Consider the following 16,249-nt stretch of genomic DNA (forward strand, 5'->3'; position numbering starts at 1 on the left):
TGAAGACATTTCACTAGGACCAATTATTATTCTGCTCCTTTGCCTCAGCACAGTGGAGAGTGAGCATTTATAAGGGGCCACAAGAGATTTCTAGATGCATCTCTTTTAGTGCTGCCTCCCCCTCAGCCAGCAGCCACTGTGCCTCCATCACTAGCCCTGCATCATGACATGCTTGATGAAGTTGCAAACCTGCTAAAGGAGTAGAAGCTATGAGCTTTTTAAAAACTTGTTAAATAATTAACAGCTGTGCAACGACATTTCAAGACAGAGATGTGACATAAGTGAGAGAATCAATATGCGGCAGAGAGAGCAAGCAGGGATGCAAATGGGCAACCAGGCAAAGGGCATGGGGAAGGAAGGGCTTGGTTGATGGTAGCAGCTAGAGCTATAATTTTCTCACAACAAGATCAGCAACAGAGGCCAGGGGGAAGGGGCAGCAACTCCACATGTCCTCTGCAACTTAATATATCACACAGTAATATAATTAAGTAGGCCACCAACCCTGGGCAATGCAAAAACATAGCAGCCACCACCACTGCCTATCTGGCACTGCAAAACTACCCAGGTACACCTCTGTACCATCTCAGGTGGACAGTGTGGCCTCAGTCCTAAAGGGCAGGGCTCATAGATGGGCATGTAAGTGACCAGGAGCCCATTAGTTTATGCCTCAGTTTTCCCATTCATAAAAACTCCTGCCTGCCTCTCATGGATTGGGGGCACTGATCAATGAATGTAAAGTGTCTTGAATGGAAAGTGTTTCAAAGGTGGAGTGTTATTAGCCTTCGGCACACGACTGGCACTTGTTAATAAGCCACATTCCTGCTGTGCTTTCAGCATCTTTTTTCTTCAGTCTGCATAGGCTCATTAAGTGCAGTTTCACAGAACTTCAATACTATCATTGCTGCCTATTCATTGATCTCCCTTTCACTGAATTTTATTCCCAGTTATGATACATTTCAGAAGAGCCCAAACTTACCAGCTCCTCCTTCCTCCTCCATTAATGGACTTTGCTTTTAGCACAAAGATGTACATTTTCTAGCAAGTGCCTCAGCTCATGGGGGCATGTGGTATTCCAGTTCAGACCAAGAATCAGAGTCACAAAGGGACAGACTCAGTACAGCAAACAGAGCAATGAACCAACTTCACTGGAATTTCTCATAAGGAAATATGGTAAAGGAGAGTGGACTGGTACAAGGACAATCTCATTTTATCCCAACAGCACTGGTTATCTACTTTATTACAAGCTGATCAGGGTTTGTCTATATAGGATTATCCAGGATTAGTGTAGCTGTAGTGGAATAACTAAACCGCTTTAGTTGTAACAGTGTAACAGTGTAAGTTCGACACATAGGCCACAAACAGGCATCACATTTATTGTGGGACAAACCATTTATCCTGGGACAAAGTCCAATCATTCAGATGCCCAGATTAAATTTTCCTGGGATAAATCCTTAAAATAGTTTGTTGCATAAGAAGTTTATCCCAGGATGTCACAAAGTATGCCTGAACGGTTATCCCAGGATTGCATCATTGAATCAATGCCGGAAAAGTGCCGCTTGCTAAACCCTGTTCTTAGAAGGGCGAAGTGTGTGCACACCAATACCAGGACATTTCTGTTCTGGGACAAACATCAGCATAACTTGTCCAGGGACAAATGTAATGTCTTTTCCTGGCCACAGATGCATTTATTCTGCAATAACAATGGCTTTTTCCATCTCAAACCCGTTTCAAAGCAATGTAAACTAAAACAGAAAAAAGCCATTCATTTCAGAATAAGAGTGTCTACATGAAAGAGTTAGACTGGCATAACTATATCGATTTTATTGATTCCAATTCACTCTCTACATTAACACGCATTTAATATGGAGTAAGGGGCTCCAGGAAGGAACTAAATGATGATGAATGAAAAAAAAATCAGATTGTGAAATTTCAGGTACTGCAGGCTAAATATGGAAATGAAACCTTGAAAAGAAGTTGTCCACTGGAAAACTGAAAGGGTATTTCTATCCTGAAAAGAAATATGTAAAAAGAACCAGCCCCACTATGGTATATTTACTAAGATTACTCCCCATAGTTCTTTTCAGTTAGAACAGGAGTGGGCAATTATTTTGGGTGGAGGGTCATTTACTGAGTTTTGGCAAGCCATTGAGGGCCACATGGGTAGCCCCGCCCCTTGACAGGTACCCCACCCCTGGGTTGCCATCTTGGGGCCACAGGTCCACACCCCCTAATCCCTGAACTTTGCCATCAGAAGTCCCTCCCTTTGCCTCCAAGAAGTACTCCTTTCAGCAAGGGGGTTTGCCATCTCCAAACCAGAAAAATACCAAATTATATTCTAAAAATCAAACATGTACTACAACATTCATTAATTTCAGTTCAAAAAATATTTCTGTCCTGATTTACATGTGTAGTATACATAGAGGTGATGGTATAATAGCTTAAAATGAAGTTTTATTTTTGTATATTGTGGGAGGGTATGTGCCAGTAGATAGAGTCTGTGTGGGGGGAATGAATAGGCATGAGGGCGTATGTGGGGTGGGGGACCATGTGGGTGGGTGTGGATGGGTATGGGGCTTGTGGTGGGCTCTGAGTGTGTGGGGGGAGGGTGTCTGGGGGGGGACTGTGGCATGTGTGGAGGAGGAGGGTATGCCCACAGACCCCCACAGCAGGCAGAGCCCCCACCAGCACTGCTCCAAGCCCAGGTTCCATGCTCCTGTCACTCCTGGCCCTGGGGCTCTGTGGTGCTGCTTGCAGCCACTTCCCCCCCGCCCCCCCCATTTGCCACCACTGCCTTTCTCCTGCCACTTCCCCATTCCCCACCCCTGTACTGCTCTGGCACCATGTCCCAGTTGCTCCTGCAGTCCGGGCGCTGCAGCCAGGAGCCATGTGATGCTGGAGCAGCTGCCCAGCGGGTGAGCGGTGGGGGGGAGCGGGGAAATAGCTGCAGAAGGCGGGGGGGAAAGGTCAGTGAGTGGGCACACAAAGTGCAGCAACAGCTTGCTGGGAGCACAGAGCCAGCACCAGTGCACTAGGGCCAACTGACAGGAGCATGGGGCCCGGGTCAACAGGGGCTCTATGGAACCAGGCTGGGCTGGGCTGTGCCAGCATAGAGAGCGGGGAGCCAGCCTAGCTCCATAGTGCCCCTGGCAGCCTGGGCCCTGTGCTCCTGCCACCACATCCTGGGCCCCGCCAGCGTTGGCCCCAGTGTACCAGCATGGGCCCTATGCTCCTGCCCAGCTGTTGCTGCACTCCATGCAGCCACTCACTGCTGCTTCCTGCTGCCTGCCATACCCATTTCCTCACTCCTCCCTCCACCCACCCCCCACTGGCCAGCCGCTCCAGCATCATGTGGTCCCCAGCTACAGGGCTGGGACTGCAGAAGCCAGCCCAGCCCAGCTGGGCCCTGCCCTGAGGACTGAGACAATCACTTGCTGTCCTTCCCTGCCTCCCTCCCCTCCTCCTTCTTATCTGTATTTTCCTGGGTGCAGGGAGGCAGGAACAGCCCCAGGGTCCCAGGCTAGAAGCCCCTGGTAAGCAGAGGCTTCCAGCTGCGGCTGGGAGTGGGAGTGGGGGTGGAGCCAGGCTGGACTTGCTATTCCAGCTGCTTAATCCTGCTGTCGGCTCCCCCTGGGTCCTACTGCCCCTGGGTCCTGTCATCTTTGACAGGCAGCTAGGGGCAGATAAATATTAATTTTCTAAATGTTTCAGGAGATCTGCAGGCCAGATGGACTGTCCTGGTGGGCTGGATTCGGCCCATGGGCCATATTTTGCCCACCCCTGAGTAAGAACATTTTACACACTAGAAGTGATTACTCCTTCTTAATTCTGTTAAGGCTTTGACGCCAACACAATACTGAGAGAGGAAGCTGGAATCTAGCCTGGCTTATGAATCACTAGAATTGTTAACTAAGTAGCATCCAATCATGGAATCACTGTTGAAGCATAAGCCAAGACAGATCCTGGAGGAGTGTACAGAGTTGACAGAAAAGCCTTCTCCTCTTTATCTGTCAACTGAATTATCTGAAGTCAGAAAGACAATTAACATGGAGCCCCAAGATGGTATTTTCAGAGTAGATCTGCATTTAATTAATCTCAACTAGCATGCTTATCAAATGGCAGCACGTACAGGTGGAACAAGTTTATACCTAGGTAATGCTAGAACTGGGGTTTTGTACTACTGTGCTTTTTCCATTTTCTCAGTGTTCTCAGAAATGTCAAAAAAAACCCAAAACATTTTATGAAGATTTTTTAGGGTGGGCAAAAAATTTTAGTGTGAAATACTCTCAGCGCTGGAAACATCTAGCAGATTCACTGGTGCATATGCATGCAATGACACATCTGTTCACTGGAAGGAGTCTTGGAAGGAAAGAACTACATCATTAACAGAAAGCTTCAACAGCCCCATTTTCCAGTCAAGCATAACAAGCTGCTAAGTTTCTGCCTTTGACAGAGCTGCAAGACCAGACTACACGTACTGTCGAGGTTACAAGCTTGTTTCTAACAATATGTATAAACAGCAAATTATTGAGGCCTGCTAGTATGTCAGCTCTGAGAGCATCCTCCTTAGCTCATTCGGGTGTTTCGGGCAGTAAGAGGGCTCATTAACAAAGAAAATTCCACTGGATTAATGGGATTGCACTTCAAAAGCCCTGTTTTTCTGAAGAGAGTGAATGCATTTAAAATTACATCACAGAAAGAAACCTACACATTTTTTATCTTGAATAAGGGAGTGATTTCCATTTCATTGGTAAGCATCAACACTAGTAAAGCAGAGAACATGCAGCTGATTGGCTATGTGAACCCTGTATTCCTTTCACAAGTAGTGTAGGTGCAGTTCAAGGTGAAGGATGACTAAACTACTGAATAAGTGACATATTGCTACAATGTTGTTTTTTGCTTGGATCTGCCTCAGAGACCTCTTTTTGCTACTCCTTCACTAGCTAGCTCTACATCTCTGCAAGCTCTCTGCAGACCAGGCAGGTGTAGGTAGCTCAATTTGAAAGAGCCAACCTGTCTAGAGTTTCAGAGGCATAAAACAGTCATGTCTGAGGGTCCCTCTTGTAATGCAATGAGAGATGCAGCCCACTACTATTTCACTACTTCAGGATCACTATCCTATAATGCCTGGTCAAATCACAGCACCTTGATCTTGTTTCTCTCACACTCTCATTGCCTTCTCCCACCATAATCCCTGGCTGCTCTGCAGCATGAGAAGGATCCTAGTTGTTCCCATGTGTTTGTTCTGCAGTGTAGAGAATGCTTGTGATGTGGCCACGGCATTTCTGTACTGGGGCTAGGCAGTATGTGAGGTGCTTCAGTCAGAAACATGAATTCTACGCAAAGCCATCAAGTCACAAATAGCCCTGGAAGTTCAGACTATTGCATAAGCACACACTGTTACAGCTGAGAGCAAGACTGCCGAGCAATAGGGCTGTGGGAAATGGCTATGTTTAGTTTCCATTTCAGATTTGGCCGTTTCAGAGGGACAGTGATTCATTTTGGTATTTCGGATCACTGTTCCATTTCAATTCGGCCAAATCTGTTTGGGAGTTTTGATGCTGATTCGGAGATTTGGGCAGCTGCAGGTTCTCCTGTGGCTCCTCCAATTGTGCTTGCCTCTCCCTGGGCAGGGGGAGCCATGGGAGAAGCCCCCATGGCTGTGCTGCCCTGCCCTGCCTTGCCCATCCCCATCCGCAGCCTCCTGGCACTTAAAAAAATAAAAATAAAAATAAAAAAAAAGCCCTGCACTCACCAGCTACAGCAGCAGCAATCAGGGCCTCTGAGGGCTCAAGGCAGAGCCCCCAAGTGCAGCGCAAGGCACTGAGGTCTAGCGGGGAACACCCCCCCACACTCCGCTTAGCACCTGCAAGGCAGCTATCACATCACGCAGATGTCATGTGGCTCGGCAGGGCACCACACACTGTCTGGGAGCTGGGGCAGCTCCACCAGTCAGCCAGAGCCCAGTACCACTCAGACCCAGAGGCCTCCGGTCTCACCAGCACGCAGCACCCTGCTGAGCTGCACTGCTCCTGCACCATGGGGCAGCTGCCGTACAGGTGCCAGGTTGGGGGTGGGGGCTTGCTGCCCCCCATTGCTCCATGCTGTGCGGTGAGGGCTCTGCCACAAGCCCTCAGAGGCCCTGATTGCTGTTGCTACAACTGGTGAGTCCAGGGCTTTTGTGTGTTTGTTTTTTTAAAGTGCCAGGAGCCTGGGGCCAGGCAGGGCAGCCATGGGGGATACTTCCACAACTCCTCTGGCTGTGCCTCCTTCTGCCCTCGGGGGGGGGGGGGGCAGGAGCCATGGGAGAAGCCCCCATGGTTGCCCTGCCCCATCCCACACCTGGCCCTAGCCTCCCAGCACTTTAGAAGGAGGACTGAGGGCAGACTGTGCCAGACTATTCCTGGGGGGCACATCTGAAAAATTCCAAAACATTTGAAACATTTCTGAAACATTTTGGATAGTTTCGGAGATGTTTTGGAGCCTTCTGTTTTAGGCGCCATACAGTGATCACTGGCTCTGTCTCCCATGGGACTCCAGCACCCAGTCCAGCATGGAGTCCAGCCAATGTGAAAACAGTGATTATTACATAATGCCCTCTGAAGCAAATCTGGAGTAGCCTGCATCTGCCTTCTCCTCAGAGTTAGCTGCATTTTACTGCTGTACATATGGGACTGTCTGTGACTAAAGGTACTATTAAAATGGAAAATATTACTGCTGTATTAATTATTTCTAACCAAATTAACATGCACCATGGAATGCTGCACCTTTTGGTATCAGTCACAGTATAGGTGCCACTTCTCACAACTCAAGAGATGAAACTTGTTGCATAAAATAAAGCCCTTGGGGAGAGATTTCTATAAGAGGAGATCATTATACAGACTGGCCACATGGTGCTAAATTTTGATGTTGGAAATGCAGAGCCAGGTTCATTTCAGGACTTGAGCTCCCTGACCACAGGAGACGGGGCACAGAGCAAGAATGATAAATTCAGTCTTCCCAAGTGGATAGTGGCTAGATGAACCCTACCCCAAGTACAAATTACACTGGCATCAGACCCAGAACCTAGTTATGGCAAATGGCAGCAGCCAGGGGAACAAAGAAAAGTCACTACGGCACAGAGAAAGATGGATGCAGATGGAATACTCTGACCTCAGGTTTAATATGCTGGGAGCCATGCAGGCTCCCAGCAGGCTACACCTCCCTGCCTCTCTTCTGGAGTAATGAGCCAAAACCCTTCCATTCATTTAATCAAAGTCCCAAGAGGCCCCTACCTCAGGCACCTTCCCTTGAAAGCAACAGGCAGGCTCTGACTATTACAAGCCTGAGGCCTCCTAATGTCCACTGATGTCTCCTATTAGGGTCAATGAGCCTAGGGTGAGAACAATTTTGTTTCTCCTGCCCCCTAGGGCTTTACACAAGATTCACAGATTGTAAGGCCAGAAGGGACCTCGGAAAATCACTGGGTCCAGCCCCCTGCAACAAGCAGGAAAGGTAACTGGGGGTCAGGTGACCCCAGTAAGGTGACTGTCTAGTCTTCTTTTGAAGATCTCCAGGGTGGGTGATTGCACCACCTCTGGAGGGAGCTTATTCCACAGTCTGGACACCCTGACTGTGAAGAAGTTTTTCCTAATGTTGAGCCTGAATTGATCTTCCAGGAGTTTCTGGCCATCACTCCTGGTTTTCCCCTCGGATGCCCTGGTGAACAGTTACTCACCAAGCCCTTGATGTACTTCCTTAGTGTAGCGGTAAGCTGCTACCAGGTCCCCTCTCAGCCTTCTTTTCCTCAGACTGAAGAGACCCAGATTCCTCAGCCTTTCCTCGTATGGCTTGCCTTTTAAGACTCTGATCATATGAGTGGCTTTTCTTTGGACTCTCTCAAGATTGTCCAAGTCCTTATTAAAGTGTGGTGCCCAGAACTGGACACAGTACTCAAGCTGCGGTCTCACCAGTGCTACATAGAGCAGAAGAAACACCTCCTTGGTTTTGCTTGAGATGCATCAGTTGATGCATGCCAGAGTATTATTTGCCCTACTGGCTACAGCACTGCACTGCCAGCTCATATTCATATTATGATCTATTATTACCCCCAAGTCCCTTTCATTCATGCTATTAGTCAGTTTGGTGCCACCAAGCCTGTAAGTGTGTTGGGGGTTGCTTGTCCCGAGGTGAAGCACTTTATATTTTTCTGTGTTGAACTTTATCAGATTCCAATCCATACAACTTGTTATCCTGTCTAGGTCTGCCTGTAACTGTAGCCTATCTTAAAGCATGACCACACTTCCCCATAACTTGGTGTCATCTGCGAACCTGGACAGTGAGCTCTTCACCTTCACATCCAAGTAGTTAAAAAAGATGTTGAAAAGCACTGGACCAAACACTGAGCCCTGTGGAACACCGCTGCCCAATTCTCACCAGGATGATACAGATCCATTCACTATGACTCTCTGGGTTCTATCCTGCAGCCAGTTTCTCACCTACCTCACTGTCTCAGAGTTAAGCCCACAACCCTGCAATTTTCTTGTGCGGACATCGTGGGATACTAGATCAAAGGCCATATGACTGCATAGGTGTAGACATCACAGTCCCCAAGTTTTTTTTAATGAGAATGGGGTGAGAGACAGTGTCGAAGGCCTTCCGAAAGTCCAGAAAGACTATACCCACTGCTACCCCTGCATCTAAAGATTTGGTGAACTGGTCGTAGAAGGCCACCTGGTTGGTCTGACAGGACCTGCCTCTAATGAACCCGTGTTGGTTGCCCCTAAGCATAATCTCCCCTGCTGGCCCCTCATGGACATGTGCCAGAATAATTCTCTCAAAAAGCTTACCCAGGATTGAGGTAAGACTAACTAGCCAATAGTGTCCCCGTCCTCCTTCCTCCCTTTTTTGAAGATGGGAACCACACTGGCCCTCTTCCAGTCCTCTGGCACCACACCAGAGCACCACGAGTGCTCGTAAAGCTGTGCCAGGGGTCCCGCAATGACCTCAGCTAATTCCCTCAGCACTCTGGGGTGGAGATCATCCGGACCAGCTGATTTAAATACATCCAGTCTGTAGCAGAGCACTAGGGTGCTCGCTACTGGTAATAGTAATAAGGACAGCACAGGTGTGGGTTGCCAGGGCAACCAATTGTGGTCAGCTGGTCCGAAGGGGGCAGGGCCTGGCCTTTATAAGCAACCAGGTTGAGGCCAGAGGGGGTTCTCTTCTGGCAGCCCGAGGAGCAGGAGCTCTGCTGCAGAGCTGAGCCGAGCCAAGCCGCCTGAGCGGCTGCATGATGATACAGGGTTGAGAGAACCCTAAAGGAGGTGTGATGAAGAGCCAGCGTGGCGTGGAGTTTGTACTATAGCCAGGAGGCTTATCTTGTGTAATAGCTGGTTGGCGCATGGCTTTATGTTTCTCTTTGGTTGTTTGTGTAACACTGGAGGACCGGGTGAGGCTGTAGGGGTTGGAGGAGGCCTCAGGGGAGCTCCCCAGTAGCATGGGAGGTTCCTGCCGCCCTGGAAGGGCACAGTAAGCTGGTGCCAAAGAGGGCACAGCAGTTTGTGCGCTGGAGAGTGGCACTGCGTTTTGGGGTGTCCCGACCCCAGCCCAGTATGGGCGACATCGGGTGGAGCTAGTGGGGTGTCCCGACCCCAGCCCAGCAGGGCAGCATCGGGAGTAAAGCCCGAGCAGGGCGTAAGACCCCTAAAGAGGGTCAGGGGGCCAGGCACGGCTACAGCCACCTGAGCCCCGACCGCGGGAAGTGTGGGAGCAAGGCCCCAGTGTGGGCGGGGAGTGTGAGAAGCACGAGCAAGGCCCCAGGAAAGGCGCGAGCATATTGGGAAAGCCCCAGGAAAGGGGCGAGCTTATTGGGAAAGCCCCAGGAAGTGGCAAGCATGTTGAGCAGGCCCAAGAGGGCTAGGGAGTAGAGGGGCACCAGTCAAGGCGCCAGTGAGGGGTGCCGGTTGCGTGACAAGCCTCAGGGGTGCCCGTCAGGGCGCAGAAAGGAAACTGACCAGTCAACGTCCGGTACATCTGCGAGGCTTGGGGCGTGCTACAGGGGAGGTTGGAGGCACGCATAGCCCATAAGGCTGGGGTGAACCAGTCACCCCATACAGAATAGGGGACAGGATAAACATAGCACCACGTCCAAGGGGACAAAAGGCAGCCTCCCTTATAAAATTAGACAACATCAAAGACATGGCAGGCAAGAACAAGGGTGCTGGATCATCTACTCGGCACAGCAGGGGGCGTTAGAGAGATCACGGCCGCTCCTAATTCCCCACGCCGTGATACAGTCCCTCAAGAAGTTCCCTGACTAGATCCTCCCTGACCCTTGGCCTAGGTGCACCTCCCCTGGGGCCTGAGGGGGGCCCAGTGCGGGGACTGATTCGGTCCCTGCTGAGGAAAATGGAGGCGAAGAAGTTGTTAAATAGGTTAGCTTTGTCGTCTGGTGTGACAACCACATTTCCTAGTGTGTCTTGCAGGGGCCCCATGTTACCCGGTACCTTCTTTTTGCACCCTATGTATTTAAAAAAGGACTTTTTGTTGTCCTTTATCCAGGTAGCTAGTCCCAGTTCCATCTCCACCTTGGCTTTCCTGACTGCCTCCCTGCATCTCCGAGCAACCGCAGTAAAGTCCTCCCTGGTGATGGCTCCTCCCTTCCATTGGGTGTACACCTCCCTTTTAGCTAGGAGACATTCCCAGATGCTTTTGGTGAGCCATGGGGACTTTTGCGCCCTCCTGCTCCCTTTGATCCGTGTTGGGATTACCTCCCTTTGGGCTTGGAGGATCATCTCCTTAAGGAGTGACCACTCTTCTTGGACACCTGGCTCCCCTCCCCTCTGGGACCTCAGTGCTTCCCCAACTATTCTCCTTAGCTCATTGAAGTCTGCGCTCCTGAAATCTAGCTTCTGCAAGCTTATCACAGACTCCTTGATGAACTTTTCTAGGATATTCCCTAGAATGGATGTTAGACTGACTGGCCTATGGTTACCCAGGTCCTCCCTCAAGCCTTTCTTGTGGATGGGCACAACAGTGGCCCTCTTCCAGTCCTCAGGGACTTCTCCAGAGTGCCATGAGTTGTAGAAGAGTTTCACCAGAGGTTCCGTAATGACTCGGCCAGCTCCTTCAGCACTCTTGGATGAAGATTATCATGTCCCACTGACTTCCATGAGTCTAATTTTATTAACTGGTCATACACCAATTCTACAACAATAGTAGGAAGGCAATATTCCTACCATGCTCATCCTCTACTCTACCTGGCATGGTTTTCCTCTTGGTCTGGTGCAAGACTAAGGCAAAGTAGTCATTCAGGAGTTCAGCTTTCTCCTGGGTGCCAGTAACCAGCTCTCCTCAGTTGTTGATCAACGACCTCACACTCCCATTTGTTTTCCTCCTGTTCCCTATGTACCTAAAGAAGGACTTCCTATTCCTAATCTTAGTTTGGTCACTGCTTTAGCAAACTAACATGTCTCATCTGTTCCCTGCAAATGTGGGCTGTTGTGGAATAGTCCTCCTTGGAGCCAGCCCCAAGCTTCCATTGTTTAAGCCTCTTTCTTAAGAGGACCACGATTTCCCTTTTTAGCCAAGAGGGCTTCCCAGCCCTTCTGTTACCTTTTCTCTGCATGGGAATTGACTTCCTTTGTGCTTCAAGGATAGTGTCCTTAAAGAACAGCCACTCTTTGTGCACACCTTTTGCCTTTGATCCCTGGTCCTACAGCACTTGTCCTATTAGTGACCTAAGCTTGTTGAAATTCGCATTTTTTAAATCTAAGACTTCAATCCTACTATCTGATTTGCTTTACATCGGACAGAGAACATGGCCACTGTCGCCAAGACTTTCCTCTATATTTAAGTTGGTCATCAGGTCTTCTCCTTTGGCCAGAACCAAGTCTAGCAGAGCATCACCTCTGGTTGGCCCATGCACCTCCTGAGTCAGGAAGAGCACCTTGACACAGGTCAGGAAGGATTACAAGCGATCCAACTTGGTTGAGTGTTTCTCCCAGGAGATGTCTGGATAATTAAAATGGTCTATGACAATCACGTCACATGCACGTGTGGCCTCAGTCAATTCTTGGGTGAACTCCAGATCAAGTTCCTCCCCCTGGTTTGGTGGTCTGTAGTATACACCTACAGTTAGGTCTCTCGTGCTGCACACCCCCCCCCCCGCCCCCGCAACTTGACCCAGAGGGTTTCGTGCTGTCCATTTTTGAAGCTGATGTCAGCCTCCAAGGAGGTGTACTACTCTTTCACATAGAGAGCAATGCCTCCACCTTTCTTCGCCACCCAGTCCCTTCTATGCAGGGTGTAGCCCTCTGTAGCTATGCTCCAGTCATGTAAGGAGTACCACCAGATCTCAAGATGTAATGCTCCTTAACATGGTTTAATCCCATCCATAGGCTAAGACCAAACCATGTTACAGCCGGTTCTAGACACAGCACATCTGGTTCTATAGACAGATCTTAAGGCCCTAATCATACTATGACAATGTTGTTATGTTTGAACACCCATCAGATTTAAATCACCACAGAGACTAACACACTTCCAATCATCAAACAGACAGAAAATGTTGTTTAGTTCAATCCTGAAGCTGGTAACATACAGCTGCTCTTGCGCAGCCTGTGAGGTATACTGTGGTAATATGTGGGAGCTCTGGTCATGGACCTGAACACTACAGGGCTAGGTACTACACAAATAGGACAAATGCCCTATGAAAACTTCCATCCACAAGATTACACATACAGAGGAGAAGAATGAAAGCAGAATGACAGGACTCATTTACCTTTTCAAATGCAGCCAAGAGAACATGAGCGTGACCAGTAACTTCCACCACCACTGGAAAGAAAAAACAACATTGATTAAAATGCTGAAGAAGGTCAGCCCACTGCACCCAATGAGCATAGGAGGAGAGTTACCTCATTTACCATGAGTAGACCTTCCTTGGATTTTTCCCATGAGGCCCAATACCCTGCGGCAGGAGATTTATGAATGGAGAAAATAATGAAGAATGAAACTCCCAAGCTTATAAGAGTTGGAATGCAGGTGCTGTTTTAAAAGTAGAATTTCAGCTATTTTCCCCTTTAATCCAGACTTGTTGAATTTTAATCCTACAATCAGAATTAAATCTTAGCCAAAGGTCAGCTGTCTGACCTTTGGCTATGATTTGGTTCAAAGACTCACTTAATTAGCTTCTGCAGGACATAGAGCTGAACCCTATGCCTAACAAACAGGCTCTAAACTCTCAGATTTATTTGATTAGTTTTGTATCTCTGAGACGTTCCATAGAATCATATAAAATTAGGGTTGGAAGGGACCTCAGGAGGTCATCTAGTCCAACCCCCTAATCAAAGCTGGACCGTCTCTAACTTGATCATCCTAGCCAAAGCTTTGTCTAGCTGGGTCTTAAAAACCTCCAAAGATCAAGATTCCACAACCTCTCTGGATAACCTGTTCCAGTGTTTTACTACCCTCCTAGTGAGAATGTTTTTCCTAATATCCAACTTAAAACTCCTTCGCTGCAACTCGAGACCACTGCTCATTGTTCTGTCTTCTGCCACCACTGAAAACAACTTTCCCTTTACAAAACTATGAAATTGAAGCTACGAGTGAATAAACCTGCCGAGTTTCTTTTATTCCCTAAGCTTGTGATCCTTGAATAGGGAAAAATTAGGCTAGCTTATCTGCAGTTGGCAAACCCACCTTATTCCAATCTAGTCTTAGGCACTTATGATGCATTAACTAACTGCACTAGCTTTTTGTCAGGTACAGCCACTGAAACTTCTATGTCTATTTCTCTGGCTCCTTCCACCCTCTCTCTCCAAAATAAACAGCATTTTTGTACTTTCCAAATGGGATACCTTGCCATTACTCAAAATGCTCTAAGTAATTGCCAAAGGTTCTTGTGCTGCATCAACAGATTCTTCAATCCTTTGTCAAATGCAGAATGAGTGTATGTAGCTCTTAGAATCCAAAATCCTCCAAGCGAGAGAATTCCTGAGTTCTGTCCCAGCACTTATATTGACATGTATGGCCATTTTGTTTTACTGGCTCAATTTTGTCATATGTTAATAAGGAATAACTCTTTCCTACCTCAGGGAGTGCTGGGAAGAGTAAACTGTTAAGTACCTGGAGACTACTGGGGATGGGAGTCACTAGAGGAGGTATACAACTTCAGGTCCCATTATCACAAATATATGCAGTTCAGCTCAGTACACAAGAAAGGTCTGGAGCAACTGGCCCACTGTAATCAGCTTCCAGGCCAGTAATGGTTGAAGGAAGTAACACAGTGGGTGCATCTACTTGAGATGTTTACTGCAGAGCTGCCTAATCAGCTCTGCAGTAAAGTCTCAGGATCTACACATGCGGCCCTACGAGGCTGCAAGAAACTAATTAAACTCCACCGCAGGTTCTGTGGCAGTGTTCTTCTGTGTATAGCAGCACATGTGTAGATGCTGACACTGCTGGCTGGGTCATGAGTGTGCTTCAGTGCACGGCTGCCTGCTCTCTGCAGCACTTTGAGCAGGGTGAGAGCAGCCCTGGGCTGAAAGGCTGAACCCCTGGGCCCCCTGCCAGCCAGGGATGTTCTGACCCAGTTCAGCAGTCCTAGGCCAGAGTTTATTGCTCCATGCTAACAGCACATGTAGATGCATCCAGTCAGTCTCCAATAAAGATAGGAGCTCATTAATTCCTTTTTGGTCCCAAAAATGACAACAAGAACTATTCACTTGATTTTGGCACAAAAATCAGGTTTAGAAATAGCAGCAGCATACGGGATAGGAAACTATGGAGTCTTGAGATCTGTAAGAGAAGGGTCTACAGGCCCTAACAACAGATTGAGTTATTTGGAAAAACAGTAGTTAAGATACAGTTGACAAAGATAACCATGTATCGGTAGAAGAGAGACTATTTCCTGATCCCCTCCCTGCCATTTGTGAAGAAGAAATAAATTCTAGATTATTCGGTGACAAAGCCTGGTCTAACTTGCTCAATGAAATTCCTCCTATAAGTTGTTTTTAAGAGAAGTTGGGGATAAAAGAATCTAAAGGGGAATAATGCCTGCTCATTCAGGCCATTTGCATGTCTAAAACTGTGCAGTCATATACTGAACAGCTTCTCCTCTCAGTTGAGGGTGTCACAGAAATACCCCAAGACAAAGTTACTTTGGGGGTTGCCCAAGTGGCATGCATGGATATTCTCCCAAATTAGGTTCTCTATTGGGGTGTTTGGTCTCTAATTGTAGCTGCATTCAGTTTTACTGTCCTTATAACAGTACATGTTATAGTGTTTAAATGTAAATTGTAATGTATCTTTATATTTCTGCTAAAGTTGTTAGTGTTGGTAGTGTAAGGTGATGATTAACTTGAACAAACCACAACTCTTCAAACTTAGAAGAACCAATGGCTGAGAATTAGCATTTGATGTGTTTTGTGTTCTGGTCCTCCTCAAGGTTGTGCCTCTGGCCTGCAGTGCAGTAGCAAGGTTGGGGGGGGGGGGGCCAAGCGGGGTGAGCGCCCCAGGTGCTGAAGTGAAGGGGTCCCAATAAGCATTGCCAGCTGGGGTGCAGCCCAGAGCCATGAGCAGCTTGTTGGTGGAGTGTAGGGACAGGGGAAAGGCAGCTTCCACCACTGCATGCACTCTCAGGCAAGCACGGGGAGGGAGGAGAGTATGTGCCCCCCAGATCTGTGCGCAAGGCGATGGTGGGCTGTTGCTGTGGGCATTGCCCCAGGTGCCAAACTTCATTGCTACAGCACTGCTGGCCTGGGTCTGGCCAGACAGTGATCTATTTACATGTTTTGAAAAACCTGACACGTAGCTGATCAAATCATCATCCAAGAGAGACAGAGAATCAGATTAACAAATCTGCATGTCTAAAAAGTATACAACAATGTGGTTTGGTAAACAAGCATGTCTGGAAGGGTTCAGAAAGTTACTGGCACAGTGTGAAGCCCCTAGAAATGAAGGGGTGACATGCATTAAAAATCATGGTGTTTATATTCAGTCTGCTCTGGTACAAGGGAGTGGCGAGATTCCCCAGCCAAAGGCTGGATAAACCAAGCCAAGAGGGGAATGCAGAAAGCCTAACCAGAAGGGTCAGGGCCAGAAGATACGTTTAGACCAGGGGTGGGCAATTATTTTGTCCCATGAGCCACATAGGGAGTTTTGAGTTGGCACCCATCTCCCACTGCTGCTGCACAACAGCTCACCAAACCTCCTAATGTGGGATGGGCCGCAAGTGGGCAAGGAGCTGGCGTTGGGGCGGGCAGATGGCAGT

General features: G+C 48.2%; 1 protein-coding gene across 9 annotated transcripts in view; it reads right to left on the minus strand.

Annotated features, from left to right (window-relative positions):
* Positions 1 to 16,249, minus strand: part of MGRN1 (mahogunin ring finger 1) — a 154,678-nt gene that overhangs the window by 31,703 nt on the left and 106,726 nt on the right. For all 9 annotated transcript variants that reach the window (XR_016438640.1, XR_016438639.1, XM_090023432.1 and 6 more), the window contains exon 7: positions 12,761 to 12,813. Coding sequence is in view for 7 of the 9 variants with exons in the window: in XM_090023432.1 (XP_089879558.1) it covers positions 12,761 to 12,813 (53 nt within the window). In the remaining 2 variants the exon portion in view is untranslated. The remainder of the gene's footprint in view (positions 1 to 12,760; positions 12,814 to 16,249) is intronic.

This window comes from Crocodylus siamensis, chromosome 12, assembly GCF_052110815.1.
Source record: "Crocodylus siamensis isolate JL-2025a chromosome 12, ASM5211081v1, whole genome shotgun sequence".
In the NCBI taxonomy this organism is placed as follows: Eukaryota; Metazoa; Chordata; order Crocodylia; family Crocodylidae; genus Crocodylus; species Crocodylus siamensis.